Genomic DNA, 22,715 nt, shown 5'->3' with positions numbered 1-22,715 from the left:
TTGTATGAGATAATCCCTTATGATGTGGCCTAATGAATATGCTAAGAAAAATGGGCCTGATGTAAATGTCTGTGTTAGAAATGACAGTGTATTTGTTTTGATTGCCTGTGATTATTTCCAACTTCTTGTTTTTGAACTTTAATATGGTCAATAAACTTTTTTCCCCTTCTTGTTTTCCCTAGTAATAGATATCCCGAAGCAGAGCTTCTCTTAGTTTCCTGTTTTCTTGGCAAGGCAACATAACTTAGTCATGTCCCCAGGGAGGTTGCTCTTAACATACTTGCAGGACTTGGGCTTGAGGAAGGGAAGCACTCCAGGGTAGAGATCCTGTGGCTCCTGAGCCACATATGTTTTGCATGCTGTTCAAATGTGCCTCCCACACTAGGTAGGACATGGCAAGAGCAGCAGTGCTGTGGCTGGCTGTGAGAGAAAGCAGGCTAGCAGGGGTGGATGAGTCCGTGTTGCTGCCCCTGCAGAGTCCAGCAGCCTTCCCACCCCAAGCTTACAGAAGGGCAGTGTAACTCTTGGGGAAAAATATTACTGTCTGCCTGTGGAATGCCTTCTCCACTCTTTAAGGCTTATGGGACATGTGTGTTAGGGTTTTTGGCTCTCTGAGGATTTTGGTATATGTTTCATAAGGTTAGAGGCATTGGATATTCTAAATAGCACAGACTAGCACGGTGTGAATGCATACCTTCTCCTCCCAATCAATTACAGTTTTTAGAGAAAGCTGTTTTTTCAGTACTAAAATGTCTGAAATTCTCATTTCATAGATTTAAAAAAAAATAGTTAGGGAACTTTCCTTGCCATTTTTGTAACATTACATGTAAAAATATACAAAGATGATAAATACTCATAGGTCACTTCAGTATGGTATAAAAGCCTATCTGATTTCATAGGTAATTAGAGAAATATGTCATTGTTTAAGGAGCTTAAATGATAATCAGAGATCACACAGCCTTTGTTAGGAGTAGAAACTAGTGAAAAGAATTATCAGTTTCTGAGAGCTCCATAGTTAAAAGCTTTAGGGTAATGGAATGGTATTTATTCTGAAACCTTGCAGTACCACACAGAAATTCTCAAATATGGATAATGTTACTTGGATTTACTTTACACTATACAAGTCACATGTGACTCAAAATTTAGCTGAAGTGTGCCGTCAGGTGGTTAGATTAAACAAATTGATTTCCAATTAACAGTAATTTTGATGAAGCTTTACAAAACCCAAAAGTGTTTGACAGGCTACTGTATGTTCCCTCCAAAAATTGTAACAATAGGTTAGAAATACAGTTCTCTGCCATTTAGAGGCCCAAAGATGACAGCTTCATACTAGTAGATCACAGCTAGATAGAATATTCTTTATGGTAACCTTGATATATGAGCAACAAGAGTTTGTTTATCTGTTTTATAATACTTTTAAATTCTGTAAGCATTGTCCTTTTAAGAGGAGATTATAACCTTCCCCGCAATCAAAATGGAATTATTACAATATGAGATTGGCCATAACTTCAGTCAGGATAAGACTTAAAGTATACTTACGTGGTTCTTACTATAACATAGGACCATGGGAAGACCTTGGAACATGACTTTCTTATCATTGCTCACTGAGCTGGGGGATATTTCATCTAACCACAAGCCACGTCCATTCCCGTCAACTTAATGAGAGACTACACATTTAAGGAAACAAAAGGAAATGGCTCTCCCTTGGGACCTAGCATTGTTAAATTGTCCCTAAGTGTTTTAATACATCTGTTTATGGTTCATTCCCTGTTTCAAGCTTTAAAAATATATCACTAAAATTCCTAATAAGGAAAATCTTGGTTCGAGGAAGGCATAAATACCAATTTTCACGGTTTGTACCACTTCATGTAAAAAAAATCAGTCATTAGTTTTATGATTCACACTTAATTGAAAGAGATGAAAATATCTTCCAAACATGACCTAAAATGTCCTAAGAGATATTCTCAGGAATTCTGTTACAATAGTGTACTATTGAGCTGAAAAATATTAATGACAGTGAAACTTACACCACTCCATTGTTTTTCCTCTTTCTCTTCTTATCTGAATGACAAAGTAAAAGCCTCTAAATGTGCAATACTGTTTTCAAAGTGTGCTGAAAGAACCAGGGGCTCAGTGTATTCGTCCTAAGGCTGGGTTTTGCGCCTTCAGCGGTCGGTGCTCTTTTGTGCTGTGTCCATGACACTGTTTGTGAGGTATTTGGAATGATTTATGAGTGTTGCTTTTAGAAATAAGATGCTCTGGTAGCCTGTATGTTTACAGGACATTTACTAATGTGCTGAAATGTAGATTATGAGCTCTCATCATTGCTGGTATTTTCAAACTTTCAATAAAAAACATGGTGAAGGATAGAGGAGTTATATATGTTGGTGATAAGGGAGTCATGGAAGGGAAGCAACTGCAGAGATATTCAAGAGCATCGTAGGAGTTACAGTGGCAAACTTGACTGCTGTGAGTGTTTTATTTTGAAGTGAAAATCATGATGAGGGATCTTGGCTGAATTCCAGTCCAATAGTAAGAGGTGCAAGTGTTTAAATTGTTGTGAAATTACTTTAATCTTTGACATTACTTTCCATTTCTAAAGTGCTAATGTACAGTGAAGTACAACAACAATAAGAATTTACAGGCAAAATCAGCGGCAACTAGTACCCTGGAGAGGTACAAACAACAGTGCATTGCTCACTTCCACTCTCGGACATCCATACATGCAGCTAGCACACGTGTGCACACACACATTCATACACATTTCCCCTGCCCGCCCCCATATTTATACGTTCTTTCTATATACATATGTGTTTGGCTGCTCCACAGCACTTCCATGACAGCTAAATAATCGGATGTGCGCTTCCCTGGGTTTATGCGGCTCCTTCCCTGCATTCTATTTTTGCTTCAGTAGCCTCTCTGTCAATTGACTGGGAAATATGGTTAGCCCCTACACTTTGCTGCTCTTGTGCTTCTAGTGCTATACTGAGAAACTGTGCGAAGGTCCATTTCTTCAGCTGGGCTAAACATCAAACATGTTGGTGTACAAAGAGAAGAGGCAGTTTGGAATCTGTTCATTCCAGCGTCATGTTCGCTCTACAGTCGGTTCTGCCATTCAGTGTGTCACAGATGCCCTCATGGTCCCCATTGCTGGAAGCCTGGCTGCCAGCAGGAACACGTCCATTGTGCTCTGTTAGGAGATTGAAGGTAAAGAACTGGCATGAGTCCTTTCGTCTGCTGCCTTCCTGTAAGGGGCTCAGGAAAGAGCTAGAATTCTTCCATTCCTGGAATGTGCACATCTCCATATGTGGGTGAGTGATTTTGCTCAAGTAGCCGGGGCTGGGAGATGCTGAAGATAATGTCCTCTGACTGCCGCTTAGGAAGCTCCTGCTGTCTTCCAGAGAGTCTTTCCTAGGGTGTTCAAAGGAGCACCGATTCCAGTTTCTGTAGCTGTAGGCCCACCAGCCCAACTGCTTTCGACGGTGGCACTGGCATTTTAGGATCTGTATAAAAGCCCTCTTGAACTCTTTACTTGAGCAAGGGTAGATGATTGGATTCAAGCAGCTGTTAAAGTAGCCAAGCCAAAATATCACCTTGAAGATCGTTTCAGGGGGCTTCAGAGCTGAAAACAGAGATCCTGTCCAGAAGAAACAAGCAGAGAAAATATCTGAGATAATTGGTTTGTCTGCCTTTAGGAGGGGTAAATGTCCCATCAGGTCACTGCTAGAATCTGTTTATTAAAAATCTTTAATGCATATTGCTTTAATTTTTGGTCTTTTAGTAATAAAATGTTATTTTTGTTATTTTTAAAGCTAATAAGAAAATGCTTTCCACCATATGAAAGCTAAAGGAGCACATAACTAATGTAGAATTAAAAAATTAAAAGCAGTCCTTGTGTTTATATGTACACATCTGTTGCACAAACCTCTTCTGATCCCAATGAAAGATCAAACCTCCATTGCCCAAGCTGTTTCACAGTGCACACAGGGAATAAGGTTGTGCCTTCTTCAGAAAGTATTTGAACATCATTTTTGAAGAAAAAGATCTAACTGTTCCCCAGGCTTCTTGGAAGGAGTATGTTCAGACATACCTTATAACTTCTAATACATACTCTGACAGCTCCTAAACATCACCCCATTTATCTAGATTATTATGATAATACAAATCTCTTGAAACCTGAAGTTAATTATGGTACTTCCCATATCTCAGACATTCATAAGAATGGTGTAACTCAGATAAAGAGGTTATTGTATGAATACTTCCTCTTCTGTTCACAACGAAATAATTTCTCTAAAGTGGCTGCCCAAATGAAAAACTCATGCTGGGAAAATCATTTCATGTACTTTTAGCATTAAAAACATGCAATTGTTCAGCTAAATTTAGCAAATGGGGCTTTATAAAAGAATGTATGGCATTTTTAAAGTAAAACAGGCATTCAGCGGTTATCCAGCTGGGAAAACACCTTTGTGTCTGGCTCAAGTAATCAAAGAGTGGAGACTGAGGAGAAAATTCTCATGTCAAGAACTGGAGTTAGATTTGAAGAGTTTTTCAAATGGAAGGTGACACTCAAACCCGAATGTCATGTCTCTGAGAAGAGTGCCCTTTTACACTGGAGTGGTTTCAGATTCCCTGGGCGGTGAAAGCGGCTGAGTCAGTTGTGACTGTCAGGATGCTTTAGTGGGGAGGAATATGATTCTAGGCATATTTCCCATCTCCTAGCAATGTAGAGGCCATGACTCGGGCCTCAAAACTATGCAAAAGCACTTCCTAGCTTCTTGGATAAATAGCTCTTATGTGCCACAGCAGATACTGCTGTTTATCTAGATGACAGGGCTGGCCTGGTGCTGACTATAGGGGTCTGAGTCTCCTTAGCTCACAAGAAGGCCAAAGGCAGGAAAGCATGTGTCATTCCTCGCACATCCACTGACTCCTCAGTGTGTCAGCTAGTCCGTGATCTGGCTCAGAAGAGGAAATAAGATGCTAAGTTGGCATCAGCTTTTTGGAGAGACTCTTCCTCCCCCCCACTTGGGCAATAGGAGTCAGGAAAGATCCTGTGAATCCAGAACAATAGATTTTTTCCCTGGCAGTGTTTTGGGATGGTGCCAGCTAACACTAGCTCTACATATTGCCTCGGAGCCAAGCAACATGCTAGCCTTTAAAGTTAAAATGAAAGGTTTTTTGAATTACAGATTTCATAGTTTTTCTTTCATGACTCCTGCACTTCACCAACTTTTACTCCATGTGCAAGACTCTTGTAAGTTGAACCCATGTCCCTTAGTGCTTTGTTGCTGTTAATGATTTGCAGAGTTTGACCAATGCCTCTTCTGTCCATCTGATGGAGATCCTACATCTGTCTTGATTGATACTGCAGAAAGTACAGAGTATAACATGTCTAACATCAGAGAAACTATGAATTGCATTTGATAAATTTCCAACAGGTAAATCAAATCAATGCAAGCACTTAAAACTGTTTTGTGTTACATAATCTTTGATGAAAGATTCAGTGACAATTCATGTGATTCCATGGAATAAGCTGTTATATAGGTGTCAAATTCTTATAAAGCTTTAGGAAAAGTTGATCTAAGTTTATAACTGCAGCCAAGATGAGGAAGATGCTCCAAAATCTCCCACATGCACAGTTGCAAACCATTCAGGATTAGTTTTGTAAACAAGAATTGCTAATATTTTCCTTTCAGTTTAGGCAAAAGACAAGATTTGTGACTTTACAAAACAAATGCAAAGCAGTATAATGTACAAGGAACTTTTTGGAGCTCATACTGATAAGTTTCTTAATTTTTTTTTCTGGAACTCCTTTAAAATATGAATGATTTTTAGCACCTAAAGCCCAGTAAATCTCATGAAGTGGCTAAAGAGCTCCTATTTTTAATTATGTGTGAATGTTGAATGAGCTGTGGTGAATTTTTCCAGATCAGTTGGTTTGCCTGTCTTTCATACTGTAAAAATTGAAAATCTACAGGACATTCCTCTACCAGATTTAAATATTTTTAGGCAGGTTAAATATGGACAGAGTAAATGCTATGGTATAGTTTTCAATTAAAAAAAAATAGTAAGGAAGTTTGTTGCCAGATTTTGTGAAATGCTCTAAGGACAAATAAAATGAGCTAAGCTATAGAGAAGAAAACGGGAACCAACACAGATAAATTGAGTTGTGTTTGTATAACCTATATTGTACATGAAACGAATATAACTACATACAGTAAAGATACCAAATAAGGATAAATGTAAAAAACAGTGCTGAAAAGTGGTGAGACTTTGTAAAGTGCTTCAAGAGGTATATGTTCCTTAAGGAAAAAAGGTATGGAGCTTATGCTTATCTTTCATGATCATCTATTTTTCAAATGCCATTTGAAAAAAATAACAGCAGGCCATTTTTAGCAGGTGCAGCAAACACCTCAAAGCTCTTTTATATTAAAGGTCAGTAGCACAAAGAGCAGAGAATTTCTTCATATCAGCCTTGACTGACGGAGGCACCTTGTGCTCAGACCTGATTCTAGAAAAATCACTGAGCCCCAATCAGGCATTTAAAAGCTATCATGACCCTACCTGAGTCATTAACAGAAAATTTGGGAATAAATCAGTGTGGAAAGCTATGTGGTGCTGTGATTTAAAAATAAAGATCAGCATTTAGCTACAATCATAGAAAAGTTTTGAGACTAAGAAATTCAGGGGTCGTGGAGTTAATGAAAACAGTAAACAGTAATTAAACAGTACTTCATTCTCCACTTTTTCCTGGTTCTGCAAGGAGCACAATGCAAGTGTTGCTTGACTCTTAAATTATACACAAAATAGTAGATTAAATTTTCACAAGAAAGTGAGGAAGTATGCTTTTCTGAACAAGGAATATTTATTTGATAAATAAGCCACTAATTTATAGACTGGTGTGTTAGATGCTCTTATTTCAGACTGACGTATTAAAACTGGATAGAATTCTTCTTAATGCCTCTACTCTTCCACATATATATATTTATATATACATATATATATACAACTGCTCTGAAGGGAGGTGGTTTTCATCTAAGAATTTTGTCTGTGGTATAATGTGCTATTACTTCCTAGTTTCTTTCAAAAATCAGTTGGTTGACAATTATTCCAAGAAGGACCTGGCAATAAGAAAGGTCACTGCAGTCCCAGTGAGAATAAGTTAATCTATAGGAGCATGACTCATTTGCTCTAAGATAGTACTTTTCATCTGTCATCCTGACTTCATGCCATCCTCCTGATTTTACCAGTGGGCAATCTGAGCTGGGGGAAGGTAACATCAGTCAGCTGAAGGTCATGTGCTAAATAATTTTCACCAGTAAGAAAGTTTTTGTTCTATCAGGAAGAGAACCATGAGATCTAGCACGACTGTCTTAACCACTAGGGCTCACAGTGAGTAGTACAGCGCATTCAAGTAGTGTGTTTGGTGGGTCCTGCTACTTTTGCCATCACCCAAGAAAAAGCAGAATTCAAGAATAGTTCCTGAGATTAAGAGAAACTGGTTGATACAAGTGATCAGATACATTGCTAGCCCTGCAGAGGCTATATGCGATGACTACATGATCATAGCAAAAATCTACCTATGAAGGGAACCATGGCTAATGAAGGGATCTTCCACCACCAAAAGCTACAGATGCTCTGAAATGTAGTAGTTTTGTAATACAACTTTCATCATGGTGAAGGAAAAAGGACTGAGGAGAGGCATGACAATTTATCTTTAAAAACATGAAAGTTACCTGCAAAGAAGGATATTAAATTGTTTTCCATGTCCACATTGACATATTTATGAAGCACAGTGATTTGAATTGCAGCATGACAAACTGAGATTATGGATTGGGAAACACTTTCTGTCTTCTAAGATAGGAAAATTCTGGAACATACAGCCTAAGAAGGGTGTAAAAATCCAACTCTGGAGCCTCTTAAAAACAGAGTAGACACACATCTACTGATTTATGTATAGCTGATCCAGCTTTGGGATTGGAAGATACCATGAATGACCTCTTGAGATCCCTTCTAGTCCTTCTTTCCCTGATTAACTCTGCAGCACATAACTGTGTTCATCAGGAAAACTTTATGGCTTAAGTTTTGGCAGCCCAGCAGACTTTCACATTTGCAGTACTTGAATCCCTCTGACACTGTAGTCTTAGATCCCCTTGGTAAATATATCCATTATTTAGGTTGAGGATTAACTGTTAAAGAAATGGAATGTCTGAGGCAGATACTTATTTGGGCACTTATTGTCCTCAGGGCTTTGGAAAGTCTCTGAGTTTTAGTGTTCAGTCCTTCCTCACTGAGTGGAGTTGCAGCCTCAGTTTTCTACAAAGAAGAAAAGCTGTTCTTTATTACCCAGAAGGTGATTTAGCTGGATGTCGCCACACATGCTATGTATTCCTAAGTATATTTAAATTTGGTGACTATTAAGCAAAGTTTATGCAAATCTCCACTGCCTTCAACCATATAAAGATATGAAAAATATTTTGATTAGCTTGTATATTTTTAACATCACCCTTTCCCCTACCTTGTTCTTGGAATTAACAACAATGCTTTTTATTTAGCTGCACACAAGCTTTACCTCATAATTAACCTGCTGGGAGCAAACAACTGCGGGCTATTTTGGTACCTTGATAAAATGATAATGCTAAGCCTACTAGAGACACTCTCTAAATATCAGACTAATATTTCTTCGCCAAATCTCCAACTACTTTCCCATTGTAGTCTGATAAACAGATTAAATATTTCCCTGTACTGATTTAGATTGCTTTTCAAAATGGCTGGAAAATTTTGCATATGATTATCTCCTCAGTGTTTTATTTGTGATGGGGATAGCCAGAGTGAGTTCCCTACTCAAACTAATCGCTCTCCTGATGCTTCATATTTAACAGCTTCACTCTAAGGGAATGCATATTTTCTATTCTCTTTTATTTTTCTGCACAAACTCCTGTGATTTATTAAACATAGCAACACAATCTTACCTCTGATTGCACCATTGACACCAATTAAGTTTTTGCAAAGCCTGTGTCCAGCACAAATGGAGAACAGGAAATATTTCAGAAGCTCAATCAACTTGATCAGTTTTGATTGTTTTTTGACCATGCTCACCAGACTTGATAGAGCTATTCAGTTTGGAAATACACTGAGCAACAGCAAATATAAAAAGCAATTAAGAAGTATTTTATTTAGTAAAAGCTAATTTCACTTAGGGTCTGACTGGTTCCTTATAATGAATACTTTATTATACAACAAATAAATAAAGCACCCTCAATGAAATTAAGGAACATTGTGGGAAACAATTTGCCATATTAATTGTCTTCACATATTCTGCAGAATATCTGTCCAGAACATAACGGAGACATTAAAATTCAGAATCCACTGGAGTCAGTGGGAATCTCTGAAAGCCTTTGTAAAGGCTCGTAGGGACTTCAGTGGACTTTGGAAGTCTCCTTAAAATATCAGGATGAGCAGCAGGAAAATCTTCTGGGCTGGCTTAATCCCAAAACTCTTAATTAACAAAACCTCTTCACTGAAGGAGGTTTTGATGTAGCCTTCTGCAGAGGAGAAACAGACATACATGCGCACACGCATATACACACACTACTCTATCATATTCTTTCCTGCTCGATTATTTTTCTTCCATCTAAATATCTGCTCCTTTGCTACCTCTCACAACTGACCACTGTATTCGTAGAGAAAGGACGATGGAAAGTTAAGACCTTCTATTTAAGGATCCTTAATGTAATAGTTGGCGAGCTTCTTGACAAAAGTGTAATACACAGGACATGTTTGAGTTACCACTTCTATTTTATGGAAGAAAGAACTTAGCATCAAAATTAGACCTGACATTGCAACCAACCAACCAGACAACCTCTCCTCCCTCCCCCCCCCTCCCCAACTACTTCCAGGAAAAGGGAGAAAACTTACTACTCCAGTTGTGTGCATATGAAAGGTGCTGAGATACTATCGTGACTAGCTGAAGTTTAAATCTGAAAAATAACACGCAAGATAATGTTTATGAGCTAAAACTTTTGAAATTGCCCTTGATATCTCTGTGGAATTCTGCTCAGTGTACTACCTCCAGCCACACAGAGGAAATAAACAAATATGTGTAAGTAACCAACAGTTGTTTGTGATAATATTTTGTGAAATATCACTGGGTTCCATTGTGCAGTTTTATTTCCTCCCTTCATCCTTCGTGCAATGAATATATGTATATTCATATGTGATGGGACTGAAAGCCAAGGACTTAATAGAATTACAGGATTATTGAAGTGGGAAGGGATGTTACAGGCTCTCTTGTCCAGCTCTCTGCTCAAAGCAGGGTCAACACTCCATAAGGTCCCCTGAAGCCTTCCCTTCTCCAGACTGAAGAAATCTCATTCCTTCACCCTCTCCTGAGACAATGTGCTCCAGCCGCATGATCGTTTTTGTTGCCTCCACTGGACTTACTCCAGTTTATCATTGTCTTCCCCTGCATGGGTGCAGTACTCCAGACATGGTCTAATGAGTGTCGAGTAAAAGGGCATAACCACTTCATTCCGTCTACTGGCTCCGTTCCTGTCATACAGCCCCACTTGCTGCAGCTTGCATCTGATCGGCACATTTGGATAGTTTTACATCCTATGTTAATGTTTGTGTGAGTCATCTTCATGGGGAGAGATGGAATTCTGCATGTGTGTATTTTCAAGAATGCCATATATTTATTATTTGTACCCAGTTGGAGGAAATTTTTAAACTATTAATGATTTTTTAATATAAAATTAACCATGTTCTCCTTTACTGTCTGCCTGCTCTTTAATATCTCTATTTTTTCTTTTTCTGTCCAGGCATGCTCACTTTCCAATTATTTTCTTCCTCTTAATGTTTAAATATTTATTTTTACTCTCCTTATGTCTTATTTAGTTTTTAACTTGAACTGCTAATCTCTTTTCTAATAATTTTATGTTGTGATAATTGACTTTCTATTAATTAAACATTCAGTTTTAATAATTTGTGTATTTGATATCAATTAAGTATCTAAATTACTCATAAAATCATCAGTTCTGTTCATAATCAAGTATCTGATATTTAGATTAGATAATAGTTGGGCAGGAATACTATGAATTTCCCGGATTTAAGGAGAAAAAGTCTCTATGGATGAGTTTTGGGTTATCAGGTGCTATACTTTCTACCCATTACAAAAAATCACATTTCAAAATGTTCTAAATCCAGTTCTGCTTAGATGAGAGCCAACCTAGGCTGAGTGTATGTTCCTGTTTACTGGAACAAATACAACATTTGTTTTTATTGAAACGAAATGGTCTGGATTTTTTTAAGTACTTCACTCTGTGTCATTTGATATTCCAGTAATAACAAAATAGCTACAATAAAATATATTGTGAAACAATAATGATGTAGAAGACCTTTGCTGCACAGGCTTTTCTCATTGTTTTAAGGTTAAAGAAAAGCCATAATATTTGAAACTACTTGCCTTTATTTGTAACAAGTAGAAAATTAAGTGTTTCAAAACTTGAAACACTGAGTGGGGGTATTCTGGAGGGAAAACCACTTTCTTGCTTGAATATCATAAAATAGAAATAGAGAATTGATAATAAGTATTTGGAGGTTTTTTATAAAGTCTGATCAAATTAAAATAGTTAAGGTAATCTTGGAAGGCAAATATATCCTCCTTCATATCAGAGGATAGAATTATTCCATCTTGGTGCAGATTGGAGTAATTCTGACTGGAGTTAAATCTGAACTTTTTAACATTCCAGACAAGAGAAAATTCCAATGTTTTAAAAATTGCTGTAGTGATGAAAAAGCATTGCAAAATACAAAATGAGAACAAATGAGTTCTGAAACATGAAAAACAGGAAGCTTCACCAATATAAAACTCCTGTCTCTCAATCTATTCTGGAGAAGGCAACTTTTGCAAAAATGAATATTGTTTTGCAAGAAATTTGGTTTATGATGGAACTCAGCCTTCCTATGAAAAGTGACTTGATCAAATTTGTAATGTGATCAGCGAGAAACTTTTCAGCGAGCGGCAGTAGGTGGCTGCTGATGGCCTTGGCTGCGAAGCTCCGCTTCTCCCCTGCAGTTCATGCTGTAATTCCTCCTGCAGCTGTAACTGCTGGTAGCTGCTAATGGCTGAGTTACAGCCACTTCCTAATGAACAGGGAAAGCTCAAATGCCACATGTGTATTGCTAGTAAAATTTTCCCTGTAAAAGTAATACGCTGCCTCTGACCAGAGTTGTTACGAATATGAGTTTAGAGAATGTGGAAAGGATGTGTTTGTCTTTTATTTAAGCTTTCTGCGGTCCTTTTTACCACATGCTTAGGCAAGTCAGCATGCCAGGGTTTTAAAGCTAATTGGATTTCTAAAGCTCCTGATTTCTTTCCTTCCAGCATTCAATGTTTGTTTACATTCCCCTGGACTTATTTAATACAGGAAAAAAACCCACAGTTTACAAACAGTAGAGGGTGAAATACAGAGTATGGTTATAAGATTAAGAGTTGATCAAGCTGGGAGAGACTGCAGGCCTTCTGGAGAAGAGGGTTAGGATAACAGTGAAAAAAGATCTTGAGAAATAGGAAGACCATCCAAAATCAACAGAATAAAATTCAATAAAGAAAATTAAATGAAAGATGGTTAAAATATATCTACTACAAACAAGTAATTATAGCTAGCATTTGTTTATGGGTTTTGAGCATGTTGGTGTCTCTGTGGGATACCTTGGGCTGCATATCTCAGCGGTGCCCTGGCTGCCAGGCTGGGGCACACTATGGGAATCACAGTAACCCCATAGTCACCAACGTGGTGCAGAGCTGCACCCCTGTGTTTGTGGGCAACTTGTGTGTGTGTGTGTTGGGAGAGAGCACTTTGCTGTTGAGGAAGGAGAAATATCAATTAAGGAATAACTGACTAGACAATGACATTGTACAAGATAATGTGGGAGAAATAGAAATACAAATATGATGCTGTTGCAGGTACAGCAATTCTCATTCTTCATTGTATTAATAAGTACATTATGTTTATGTCCAAGGTTCTAGGCCAGCTATTACGGAAAGTGCTCCGGTTATGAGGAATTTATGTCCTAGAACTAACTGTAGCAGTTGCAGAATTCTCTTTGCGGAAGCCTTCTGGCCCTACATGGTGCAAACACTTATAGGGGTAATGAAGGTATCATTCAACCAGCCTTTCATTTTCCTGTTTTCCAGTTGAGTCAAGGAATTCACACAGAGGAATCTCCCCTAACTGTCCTGACAAGGTAAAAGTGGTTTACACTCTTTCCTCCATCCCATTCAAACAGGGAAATAAATGTCTGCAAACCAATGCAGTATTGATATTAACTAAACTCAGTAACTCCTACCAATCTAAGACCAGATCCTGTGTAGACAAGTTCTTAAGAAGACAAATGAAAGTAGCAGACATACACAAATGAAGAATCTGACCATAAAGAGAACATCCCCCTATGAATATGTTCATGAGTAAGAGCAAAGTCTAAGGAAAACATTTTCCTTGCTGTCTCATAGGCTGAGAACGGTCACTGTTTCCATTTTCATATCCAAATTAAAATTAACAAATTCTTATCATCCATGATATCTATCTCTGATAAAGGGTGCCTCATATTTCAGATGAACAAATCACTTATATGAGACCTGCATGAACTTGATTCACATTGGCTCAAATTTGAGAGCCTTTTAAAGGCTCCAAAAATAGACACTCATCTAGAATGGTCAAAATAAAACCAGGACTTTACCTCCCTTGAAGCTTTGATGATGGAAGTTGTAGTGCAGGCAGTGATCTGATCTTTTTACTAAACCCCAGTTTCTACACCTTCTTATATTACAAGCAATGGCAAAGCAGAGTAGCTATATTTGCATTTGTAAAGGGTCAGTGCCTACATATTTAACCACAGAGCTACTAACAATGGCACTCCAGGCATGGTAAAATTGTCTCTGATTGATAGGCAGAAGTTAAGAGATAATCTGTCATTTCCAGGGATCCTGCTGTAGTCTGCAGTCCATGACTGTCCATGACTTCCTAGAGTGTCTCACAATAGATGTTGTTGATGCTTAAAGCATTGAGAGTTGAAAATTATTTTAAAAAACTTATGGTGCAACAGACCATTTGCAAGTCGGTATTTAGAACAGTAGAAAAGACAATTAGGAGCTTTATTTGCCCAGCACAGAAAGAAAATGAAAGAGGAAATCTATACTTTAAAAAAGAACAATAAAAAAAAAGCAACAGGATTAAGGTTTTTCATGCCTCATGCATAGTAGTCATATTAGCCAAAATTCTGAGTATATCTTGAATAACAAAATATGGAGATACAAGATATGGAAAATACATGAGATATGGAAAAATTCCATCAAGTACTTACATTTTTGACACAAAGCCTATATATCCTTCTATATACTAGTCTACCACCTCCCTGTCCAGAACAGTTATGATGACTTACACCACGAAGGGAATTCACTTGTGTTTAAATTGTGTTGCCTTCACGTATAAATATGCTAAAATCAAGATCAGTTTTAGTAAGACTCTTTTTTGGTACTCTAAAACTGACAGTAGGTGGGTACAGAAACATTATATTATTTTGTCCAAAAGAGTTACAGATTTTTGCAGCTTGCTGACTAGAAAGAATATGGGCCAAGCTTATGCTTATTTTGCAAAAGATTATCTGATTAAGGAAGCCTAGAAAAGCTAATCTAAGTCTGCTGACATTTAATTTATTTTACTTAAATATCTTCAATTACTGGGCATGCTTTGGTGTCTCTGTCTCCCCATCACGCTTCTGACTTATAACTGAGGCAATCTGTCTTGGACATTGTTGGTAAATAATAGGACTCTAGCATGCAATTGAATAACACAGCTAGAAAGATATTGTATGAACTTCCATTATACTGTTTCTCTTTTGTTACTTGGAGACGGATAGTTTTTGCTTTTCAGTTTCTAGGTATCACTTGAAAGACCATCAAAATAGCTTAAAATCTTAACACGTGCTATGGAGGCGGACTTTAGTGAAGACTCTAAAAAACTGATCACTTTTTATTCATGTCTGTATTTCACAGAAAGGTACACTAATGAACATGCAGCTGAAATCCTGAGGTTTGGCCTCAATGCTTTAGGACTATATGCACTTGTATAACTTTACTCAGTGCTTTCATCATGATTACCAAGCTGAGCAACAGTGCATGTGTTTGCAAATGCTTTTGGCATAAGTACATTGCGTCCACCACCTTGATGGATGCTGGATGCTGAAAGCAGTGTTTCTTATGAAATTATCACTTCTGTCCTGTCTTTGATTTCAGTAGTTTTGAGATTTCCTATTGCTGCCTACTGGCTCAGTCCTGAATTTTTTTTTTCCTTGGATCTTTCCGATCACCTGAGACAGGAGTTGCTGCCATCCCTGAGGTTGAATAGTCAACGTGAGTTGATTTTTTTGGATTTTTGCTGTATTACTTTGAATATATGTTTTTGTAAGACTGTACATGTTAAGATTTCCCTTTGTTCCTCTGACCTGAAAATCAAAAGCCTACATAGGAGGTACCCCAGAATTTGTGCGGTTTCATCTGCTTTGATAACAAACAACTTTGTTCTAAAAAATTGAAGTCTGTCAGTAGCTGATAATTGACATCCTTTGCAAACCAAAAGACTTAAACCAGGGCTGAGGGAAGGCTATGTTAGCAGTAAAATGAATTAACTTGAAATAATCTAGTCCTCCACGTGTGACAAAGCATGCTGTACTGGTCAAGAAGTGCCCTTATGATGTTTAGCTTTACAGGAACTGGCTAGAAAATAGGAGGAGCAGGTTCCTGCTATTACCTGTGCAATTGAACATTGTACCAAAGATTGACCTGCAAGTGGGCAGAGGGTCAGATTGCCACATATATCATTAATTTGTCCAAATTCTGTATAACTATTAACTTGAGAACATAAAATCTAGAGAGCTAGGCTAGTTAGAGAGGAGGAGAGGGAGCAAGAACAAAATGAGATGAAAGGCAAACCAGGTCTGAAGCCTTGCAGAAAGCAGAACCCAGTAGCATTGACAACACTGGACCTAATGCCTTGAAGTGTTTCCCATGGGAAACTAAGTGGCCTAATTTAGTATTCTTGGTGCAGAAATGCAGAGGTTGGCCTGATGTAACGTAAATCTACATACTGTACTTGAATAACATTTTGAGAATAATTTTGTATTAGCTGACCTGAAGCATGCAGAATATTTTTATGTTCTTTTTTATTATTTTATAGAGAGGTTTCAAAAGCTTAATATATAAGGATGACCAAAGCAGTTGTATCTTCATTATGAGGCTCTTGGGATCTTATCCCCCTGCCAGTTAAGGTACAAGAATTTTGTTTCTGACTTCAGTGGATAAGATCACAGGTTTTGTGGGAGCAGGGGGAGTTAGGCTCTGAACTGGGAGGTGAATAATACTCCGCTGTTCTCCATTGGACTTAAGCAATAGGCTGGAGAAGTTAATGTGCTTTGGCTAAAGTACTGGAGGTGGTGAGTTTTCCCTTTGCTGGGGGTGTGTGTGTCTGGGAGAAGACTGGCAAGCCCACTAGCCCACTCTGATATCTCAGTTAACGGGAATGAGACTAAGCTTTTACTTAGTATCCAGGGGAAATATGAACTTTAATTTTGGATTAATTTTAAAAATAAATGTACTGGCATAAAATTGAATATTCCTTTGTTTAAAGGAGGGAGTTTTAACGAGTGTTACCTTATTTCTTCAGAGCTCTGGTCTTTAGATAAAAATCATCTATTTTACTCAGCATTTTTCAGCAATGCATATTTAATACAGTCTTGATGCCTAAGAAAGGATTTGTATGAGGGGAAAGAAAGGAAAAATTTATTTTAAAGCAGCAAGATATTTACTCTTTAAAGCTGAGTCACTGAATTTATGGGCACAAAAAGTTGTCTCAAAGACACCTATGTCTTAATTTTATTTTTTATACTGTACCACAAATAATTTTGAGTGGCAACACAGCTGTTTACAAAGCCATAGAACATCTATGAATGTGTGTAACAAGGATATTCTATAGCTCTATTGCTATCTGGAAATAATATCTAATAGCTACTGGAATAAAAACAAATTTCTCACATGATTCTCTGATACCAGTTTTGCTGCATCATCAGATGCTTAACACTAAAGGCAGCATGGTTCAGTCCTACAAAAAGAGATCGTGGGTCATTCGTCATGCTGATTGTTTCATGATCATCATAGTGTCAGTGCTGTAATTTCTCTCCATAGCTGGATACAGAGCTCTGTCAGAGAGCTTTCCTTGCAAAGCCTTTTTATTCTTGCTTGAAAAACACTTTGTAAGTGTTAATATTATTTATTTTTCTTTGTCATGCAATATTTATTCAAGCAATATCCCTGCTTTCAGCACCGCATCAGTTCCCAGTATATATCTGCCACCTGATGCAATAATCCTTTTTCTGGAATATCAAAATGGGTAGCTGCAGGATAGATTGAAATGCTAGAGAGGAAGAATTATCATTTTGTCTGGGAAACTAATAGAAAAGCTGAGAACACTTTTAACATGAAGGAAACCCCTCTACATGTAAGCAGATTTCTTAAGACATGGTTTTGGGGTGTTGCAGAAATAACGTTTACCAACTTGTCAGATATTTTATGGTTGGATTCTCAGAAATCCAGAACTGCTCTGCTAACACCATTCTGTAGAGTCATGGCATTACTGAGTGAAACAGGGAGCAAAAAACATAGTAAAGATGTGGATGTGAGGGTATGACTTGGGTGATGGTGCAAATATAAGGTGTGAAAAATACACGCTAAGAAAGAAGCCTGTCCTTCAAGTATAGTGAAGGTAAGTACCTAGTCTGGACTCAGGAGCAGAAAAGGTACCGTAGTTTGTGGTCCTGCACTGATGAACAAGTGGGTTGTGATTAAAGCAGCCCAGGGCACCTACAGAGGGTTTTGTAAATCATCAGTACCTTTTGAATTTTGTGGTTTGCCTATCACTGAAATTGATTTCATACCATTGTGTGCTTTTTGTAAGGGTTCTTAATAGTATTTCATTTAATTTTGTGACTAGAAGACACAAAGCAAAAAATTTCTGGTATGAAGAATGCAGCACACAGCAAGCTTCTTAAGAAGTCTTTCTCCACTGCTCTACACTCTTCTCCAGTTAAGAATGGCTGTATTATGCCTGTCAGGAAAAGGTCTTTTCCCCACCTGTTTTAGTGAGCAATTCTTTAGTCATGCCTGACATCATTAATTAACTTTGCACTGATACACAGAGATGAAAAGTACAAGGTTCTAGAGTGTGCTGAATAAATGAAAAAAAAAGAGATCAGGGTCAAGGAACAAAACCAGCCCTACTCTTAGTCAGTAAAATAAAGGAAAGTAGCTACTATTTAAATGTATTTGGGTACTATACTGGATACTGTGTATACCTTTATTCCTCCTTTCTTAGGCTAAAGGCTGTCAGTTAAGACTTGGGGCCCTGAAATGATTTCTAGACAGATGACAGGAGAGCCAGCAGTCTGTATTGCAACGTCAAGATGCTGATTTTTTCACTGTTCTAACTGACACAATGGCAACTCTTTCTGAACCTCAGCTCTGTGGGGCACCAAGTGCTCACAGCGCTGAAGGGCGCGTGTTGGGGGTTACAGGTGCTCTGTCTGTGTCGGGTCAGAGCCCACAGCAGTGGGTTTAACTCTTCAGCCCACCCAGCACCTCTGCCAGCACACAGTGTGCTGTGATGGAGGCCCTCAGCCTGTCACCTCACTAATGCCTCAGACACAATTTATATGAGAAATAAAATCATATTGTGACAAGCAATAAATTTTTCACTCAGGTGTCTTAAGCAACAACTCATTAAACCTCCCAGGAAAGACCAGGGGTTTTGAAATAACTTCTCAAAGGGAAAACTAACATACTTTCAAGAAACTTAATTGTTTCTCACACTGCTTCTGCCCTGTGACCATAACTTTTTAAATGGGCCGGTCTGCATCCATGTTCCTTGAACACTGTCAGTAGCTATACTGGCTTCTGATAGCTAAGGATATGTTCTGCTGCATTTACATTTGCTTTTTTACTGCAAAGTTCCTTCCATAATTCAAAATCAAGGAGGGAGTCTACTTTATGAGGGGATCATGACCTACCAGCTACATATCTAGTACTACTACTAGTACCATATAGTGAAAATATGTCTCTATCCACAGGTATGTATTTTTGCAATAGTTGGAAACTTGCTTTATATTATAAACATTCTTTAAGAGCCAGCACAAGGACCTAAACTTCAGTAGACAAAGAGAACTTTGCTCACAATTTTCCTTGTGTTTGGAATTTTTCACATCCTTAACATTAGTTTTATGTGGATCTTGAATCGTAACAATTTTTAAGTTTATGATATATTAAACTAGAGATTACAAAGTTGCCCTGCAATAGCTTAAGTAGTTTAGTTGTCTTGCAGTAAAGATTACAGTCTAAATGATATTACACATTCACTGAAATGATAATTTTATAGCACTTCACCAGTACCAGGTTGCTGAACTCAGTTTAGTTTTCTACAACAGTCTCTAAAAATATTCGCTTACCACTCAATTAGAAATGTTTTGGTAGGGTAACTAAGTAAACATGAATACAGAACATTAATAAAGGCTTTTTCTCCCTTTTCTTTTTCCACCTCTTTCCATATTTAGGCTGCCAGATTGTCTGTGTCTCAGAGAAATGAATTTTGGGCAGATATTTTTGAGAGCTGAGTAATTCAATGTCTTGAGATATTCCACTTCAGAGGTAGTGCTAGTATTAAAAACAATACAAGCAAATTTCACATGGACTTGAGAACAGAGAGCAAATTAAAAAAGCAAAGAGTTACATCAAATGCTTTAATAATATTTTAAGGTTGTATGTGAACAAAGTGGCTGCCAAAAGTTCACATGGCAATCTCCTAAAATGCCTGAACTAAGACCTATGGAAACCAATGAGAATCTTTCTGTGGGGATCAGTGGCCTCAGTGTGTTTGCTTTTGGGATTGATCAGTTTGAACTGAGAACTAGAACTTTTTCAGCTTTCCAAAGCTCAGGGGAGTTTTGCACCTTATCATTAGATCATGTTCATTTCCATTTAAGACACCTAATAATGTCAGAAGATCTACTGTATTATAGTCCGAACATGTAACAGTAAACTAAAACAAGAACATTTCAATGCTGAAACTCTCTGTGTTCCTATCTAGGATTTTTGTTAAAACATCCTATAATTTTTTTTCTGAAAGCTAATTCAGTTCAAACAAAGACCATAAAGGGGGATTTAATATATAAACTCTGAAGATATTGTCCCCTGATTTAACATCTGCCCCATCACTGAGAAGGACTGACAGATGAGCAGACTTTCTGCAGGCTGCACACTTTATAAAGTTTCAGCATGACTCTTTGAAAAAGACAACATCAGAAGTAAATTACTTTCAGTTCCCTTCTTTTCATCTGCTCACTGCAGTTCTGAAAACGATATCTACTTATCATTCATCTGATTTTTTTTCTATTATATTTTTGCAGTCAACAACTAACACTCTTCCTCCCCCTCCCCTCCCAATCCCTTGATTGCCAACTTACCTAGTGGCAGAACGATGAAGAAAGGTAGCCAGCACAAGATAAACATGCCAACCACAATTCCCAGCGTCTTGGCTGCCTTCTTTTCTCTAGAGAATTTAAAAAGTTTGAAAGCTAAGGTGCTCCTGGGATTGTGACCCTTGGATTTGGTGCTGTTTAATGTGTCCTCATGAACGTTCCTGTAATGAATCCGTAAAGTCAGCTCCTTGGAGTTGGACATTTCTTTCATAACACCAGCTTCCAGATTTTTAGTAGTCCTTTTTGCCACTATATAGACTCGACAGTACATCACGAGGATGACAATTAAAGGAATGTAAAATGACCCCAAGGAAGAAAACAAAGCATAGAATGGTTCTTCAGTGATACGGCACTCTTTATCGTCCTTGGGTGCTGGTTCTTTCCAGCCCAAAAGAGGCCCAATAGAAATCACCATGGAAAGGACCCAGACACCTAGGAGGGCTAAAATTGCCCTTCTTCTTGTTACCAAAGTTGGATACTGGAGAGAGTAACGTACTCCTATATATCTATCTATAGAAATTGCACACAGACTTAAAATAGAAGCTGTACAGCATAGCACATCAACTGCTGCCCAGATATCACAAAATATCCTCCCCAAAACCCAGTAGCCAAGGATTTCCAGTGTAGCAGAGAATGGAAGGACAGTAAAACTCAGCAACAAATCTGCTATTGCAAGATTAATTATGAAATAGTTTGTAGGGATTCTTAAATGTCTATTGCAAGCAACAGAGAGAATTACCAAGATATTACCTATAATAGCAAAGAGTATAAAGGCACCTAGGATAAGCCCCACAATTATTGCCCTATGGATATCCAAGGCAGGTGAATCCAGATTGCTTGCTGTCTCATTGGAGTTGTTTGCAGAGAGATTGCCATTATTTAGTGCAGACACTTTCAAATATCCAGGTATTGATAAATTAGATTTATCACCAAGGTAGGTATTCATCTTAAAAATCATCCTCCATAGCAAGTTATGATTGGATCCCTTGCACAACACGCAGATGGTTTGAGTTCAGTTGAAAGTTATCTCTCTACCCAAGAAGTTGCTGCAAAGCTCCGTCTGGTTTTAGATTGAGAACTCATCTCTTCAGCAAGCTGTCAGCTATGAACACGTAAAACTTGCACAGCGTGAAGTCCTCTGAAGCCTGTCAGAAATAATAGGCTGTTCAAACTTGCTGAATTTCTCATACAAACTTGTTGAAACAGAAATTAGCAGGCAGGAGTCTTGGCTGGAGCTTGAAAGTAGCTGTTTTGATCATGACGTCCCTGAAATAAAAGATAGGTATATTGTTTTCCCTTGTGCATTTGTGGTTCTCCTGGAAGGATGACCCTGTCTAGCTGCTGTGACATGCGTCTCCAAGAACAGTTTGTTAGCATTTAGGCAGCTCTGCATGAACTGCCTGTCTGTGCTCACACTGCATGTGCTAGTGACATCACTGCGGCCAGCCCCGTCACAGCGCTAGAGGGCAATGCAGTTCAAGTTAAAACTTTCATATCAAAGTCTAAAAGCTAAACAAATGGAATATATCAATCTTAATTAAATAATTTGCCACATAAATATGGAATGGAAACCTTTAAAAAACCAGTTTCATTATCTGAGAAAAATATACTCAGTGCAATGTGGTGAAAAAAGCAATTTCAGTACAAAATGATCTAGCACTCTGCCTTTTGCTCACCAAGGAAATGTATTTGAGTTTATTTTTTAATCGAATTGAATCACATGCCATTTTAGAGAACTAACCATCTTCCACCTTCTAAGGACAAATAGGTAGGTTCCAAAAATCCTGAACTTATTCATAGATTCAGTATTTAATGATGGCATAAAACCATACATGGAGTAGTTTGTTTCTACTTGTAAACTTTCTATTAATAAAGAAAAAGTAACAAGTGATCAAAATAAAAATCTCTGTTAAGTTCTTTATGTTTGTTCTATACTCCTGTGTGCCAGGCACATCTGTGGCTTCATCTCCTCTTTTCTACCTAGATAACTTCTCTAAGCATAGGTGCATTATAAATCCCAGCCTTGAACAGAGCTGAGCACCCTTACCCACAGCCAAAGTGAAGGCAGTGAAAAGTGTTTAGTAGGCTTTCCAAGGTACTCTTTATGCTGAAGTTTCTTCCTATATCTTTGCTAG

General features: G+C 37.9%; 1 protein-coding gene across 2 annotated transcripts in view; it reads right to left on the bottom strand.

Annotated features, from left to right (window-relative positions):
- Positions 1-2,799: 2,799 nt before the first annotated feature.
- ADRA1B (adrenoceptor alpha 1B) overlaps positions 2,800-22,715 on the bottom strand; it is a 33,768-nt gene continuing 13,852 nt past the window's right edge. Inside the window, exons 2-3 of one of the 2 annotated variants that reach the window (XM_033005758.2) lie at positions 20,566-21,846; positions 2,800-3,637 (exon numbers count right to left, since the gene is read on the bottom strand). In XM_033005758.2, the coding sequence (XP_032861649.2) occupies positions 3,075-3,637; positions 20,566-21,538 (1,536 nt within the window). In that variant the 5' untranslated portion in view covers positions 21,539-21,846 and the 3' untranslated portion in view covers positions 2,800-3,074. Of the gene's footprint in view, positions 3,638-20,565; positions 21,927-22,715 lie in introns of those variants that run through there. The other variant, XM_009968830.3, reaches the window with a different exon arrangement.

This window comes from Tyto alba, unplaced genomic scaffold (genome assembly GCF_018691265.1).
Source record: "Tyto alba isolate M040663 unplaced genomic scaffold, T.alba_DEE_v4.0 Super-Scaffold_17, whole genome shotgun sequence".
NCBI lineage: Eukaryota > Metazoa > Chordata > Aves > Strigiformes > Tytonidae > Tyto > Tyto alba.
This window is presented reverse-complemented; position numbering and strand designations above follow the sequence as displayed.